Here is a 3,107-nt window from a genome sequence, read left to right as displayed (position 1 = left end):
TTACAAAGAACATGGTTAGCTTAGTTTTGAAAAAATGGGTGGCATCTAGGGAAATATAGAGCAGCTTCTACAGGAGCATCAGAGGCAAAGGAGTTGGATTAAAAAGAAACAGTCTGTAAGTGACAATAACCACAGCTCCACCCAACCTTATACGCTCAGGAATGAGCAGGCAGTTAAAACATCAGGGACTGTACATGATACTGTATCCAATGTTTTAAATTTTTCAACTTCTATAAGCATAACAGGGTAACATCAACAGTGTCAGGGATCAGTTCTCTCCCACCGGATGAGTGTCAAGTAGGGCCGGTCTTTGGTTGTCAATTCCTTCAACCTTTGCTCCATCTTTGTCCCTGTGAATCTTGTAGGCAGGACAAATGTTGGATCAAAGGTTTTCTGGGTGGGTTGGTCTCCTTATCTCTCCACTGGAAACCCTGCCAGGCTACAGAGGGTAGCCACTTCAGGCTCATAGACAGGAGCCTACCATAACTCCTCTGCGAGGCTTCACACAGCATCTGATAGAAATAGATGCAGAGACTAAGAGCCAAACATTAGACAGAGCTTGGAGAGTCACATGGAAAAGTTAGGGGAATGATTGAGGGAGAAGAAGGGGTAAAAAACTCTACAAAACCTACAGAGTCAACTAATCTGGACCCATGGTGCCTCACAGAGACTGAACCGTCAACCAAGAAGCATGCATGGTCTGGTCCTAGGCTCTCAGCACATATGTAGCAGAAGTGTAGCTTGATCATTATATGGATCCCCAATGACTGGCATGGGGGCCCTCTCTGACTCTCACACCTCCCTTTGGATACCATTTCCCCTAAATGGGCTGCAGTGAGTGAATGTGCCAGGGTTGGTTGGTACCCACTGGTGGACTGCCTCCTTCTCTCAGAAGAAGAAGAGGGGAGAATTGAGGGAGGGGTGCACAAGTGGGGAGACGAGGAGAAGAGGAGGGTGCTGTAATCAGGATGTAAAGTGAATAAATAAATTTCCAAAAAAATTTTCAACCTCTGTTATAGTTAGCAGTATAACTTTTTGTATGTCCACAGCGCTAAGATGTTAACATCACTACATCCCTATAGGAGATGTGGAGACTTGTTTTAAGAATGTTCAGTCTTTGTTCAAGATAAGACAACACATGACAGAAGAAGGAAATGACTTACAGCATTCAACTCTGAAGGCCATGCAGTGTTTTCTTACTGGGAATGCTGGACCACACCCCCAGGCTTTAGTCCTCAAAGAAATAGATGGGGATGAGAATCAACTTGCAGTGGACCAGCCACAAAAATTCTCAGCCTAACAATATCACCCTTTTGGTATCATTAATGTTATTTTTCTTTCTTAAATACCGTTCATGATATAATGAAGAAACAGAATCACACTTTGGTGAATGAGTTCACCTTCCAGGGTTTTTCTAACTTCCACGAGCACCAGCTCACTCTCTTCATTGTGTTCCTAGCACTGTACATATTAACCCTAGCAGGTAATGTCATCATTGTGACCATCATCAGTCTTGATCGTCACCTTCACACTCCCATGTACTTCTTCCTCAGCATGCTGTCAGCTTCTGAGACTGTGTACACCCTTGTCATTATACCGAGAATGCTCCTCAACCTCATTGGCCTGAGTCAGCCCATTTCCTTGGCAGGTTGTGCCACTCAGATGTTTTTCTTCATCACTTTGGCTATCAACAATTGCTTCTTGCTCACAGCCATGGGGTATGACCGTTATGTGGCTATTTGCAACCCGTTGAGGTACTCGGTCATCATGAGCAAACGGTTGTGCCTCCAGCTGGTGTGGGGAGCCTGTAGCATTGGTCTAATTGTAGCAATGATACAAGTGTCAGCTGTGTTCAGGCTGCCCTTCTGTACCATCAAGGTAGCTCACTTCTTCTGCGATATCCGGCCTGTGATGAAGCTCTCCTGCATTGACACCACTGTCAATGAAATCCTCACTTTGGTCATCAGTGTGTTGGTGATCTTGATCCCCATGAGCTTGGTTTTCATCTCCTACATCCTCATCATCTCGGCCATCCTCAAGATTGCTTCTGCTGAGGGCAGGAAGAAAGCCTTTGCCACATGTGCCTCTCATATCACAGTGGTTGTTATCCATTATGGCTGTGCCTCCATTGCCTACCTTAAACCCAAGTCAAAGAATACCAGAGATGAGGACCAGCTGATCTCTGTGACCTACACTGTTATCACACCCCTCCTGAACCCTGTGGTATACACTTTAAGGAACAAAGAAGTCAAGGATGCTCTGTGCAGGGCCATGGGCAAGAAACTTCCCTGATAGTTTGTGCCCATTTCAAACCGGGTCATTTAAGATTCTCTAGGAATTATCAAGGAATACATGGAAGCATTTCCACAGATTTAAGCAATGATTGGGTGACAGGAGGTGAGAACAAAGGATCCACAATTCAACCATTCAAGGAAAGGACACACAAGCTAGCACATGTCTCACATAAGATCAGCAATAAAACACTGGCTGATATTGGGAAGTACATCATCCATCTGGAAAGCCTTGTTACAGCATAAGCAGGATGGCATACAGGATTAATGTGGGCTACTATAAGGCAGAGATAAAAGTTTTAAAATATATTCTACAATACTCCTGGGGGAGACATGGGTTTTCCTGTTCCTATATAGAACATATAAGGGTAGCACATAACTGTCCGCTATAGACAATTTATAGCCTTTTGCTTCTAAGACACCACAATATAATGATTATCAGAGATTAGCATATCTAAAAGTGAGCAGCCCTTATGGATCTTTTTCATGGAAGGTTCAGGTTATTGAATTTGGAAATTGTTGTTTTCGGGGTCATGGAAGAATCATTAGAAACCACTGGTGATCTAGTTAAAGAGTAGTTTTATAAAACCTGTCTTATGAAAATATACATATTTTCACATGTGAAGGTGGCATATATGAAAATATGACCTGAAATAAACACATTGGAATTATTTTTGGAACACATTGCAGGATGGATGAAAAACTGATAACATAAGTAAAGGAAGAAATCTGGGGCATAAATTAGTGAAGAGCAGTAACTGGGGGTATTCCGAAGGAGAACATAGCTATTCTGTAAAACAATGACCCAGTAAAAGA

General features: G+C 43.0%; 1 protein-coding gene across 1 annotated transcript; it reads left to right on the top strand.

Moving 5' to 3' along the window:
* Window positions 1-1,362: 1,362 nt before the first annotated feature.
* On the top strand, window positions 1,363-2,292 carry LOC129681358 (olfactory receptor 10J1-like). Its single transcript, XM_055613273.1, has one exon. The coding sequence runs from the start codon at window positions 1,363-1,365 to the stop codon at window positions 2,290-2,292; it is 930 nt and encodes a 309-aa protein (XP_055469248.1).
* Window positions 2,293-3,107: the final 815 nt, after the last annotated feature.

The sequence above is a fragment of the Psammomys obesus genome, unplaced genomic scaffold (assembly GCF_907164565.1).
Source record: "Psammomys obesus unplaced genomic scaffold, mPsaObe1.curated_primary_1811, whole genome shotgun sequence".
Taxonomy (NCBI): Eukaryota; Metazoa; Chordata; class Mammalia; order Rodentia; family Muridae; genus Psammomys; species Psammomys obesus.
Note: the sequence above shows the minus strand (reverse complement) of the source record. Positions and strands in the feature narration are given on the sequence as shown.

Bases quoted from the DNA above. Each gene is read 5' to 3' on its own strand.
- LOC129681358 (XM_055613273.1), top strand. From the start codon at position 1,363: ATGAAGAAACAGAATCACACTTTGGTGAATGAGTTCACCTTCCAGGGT.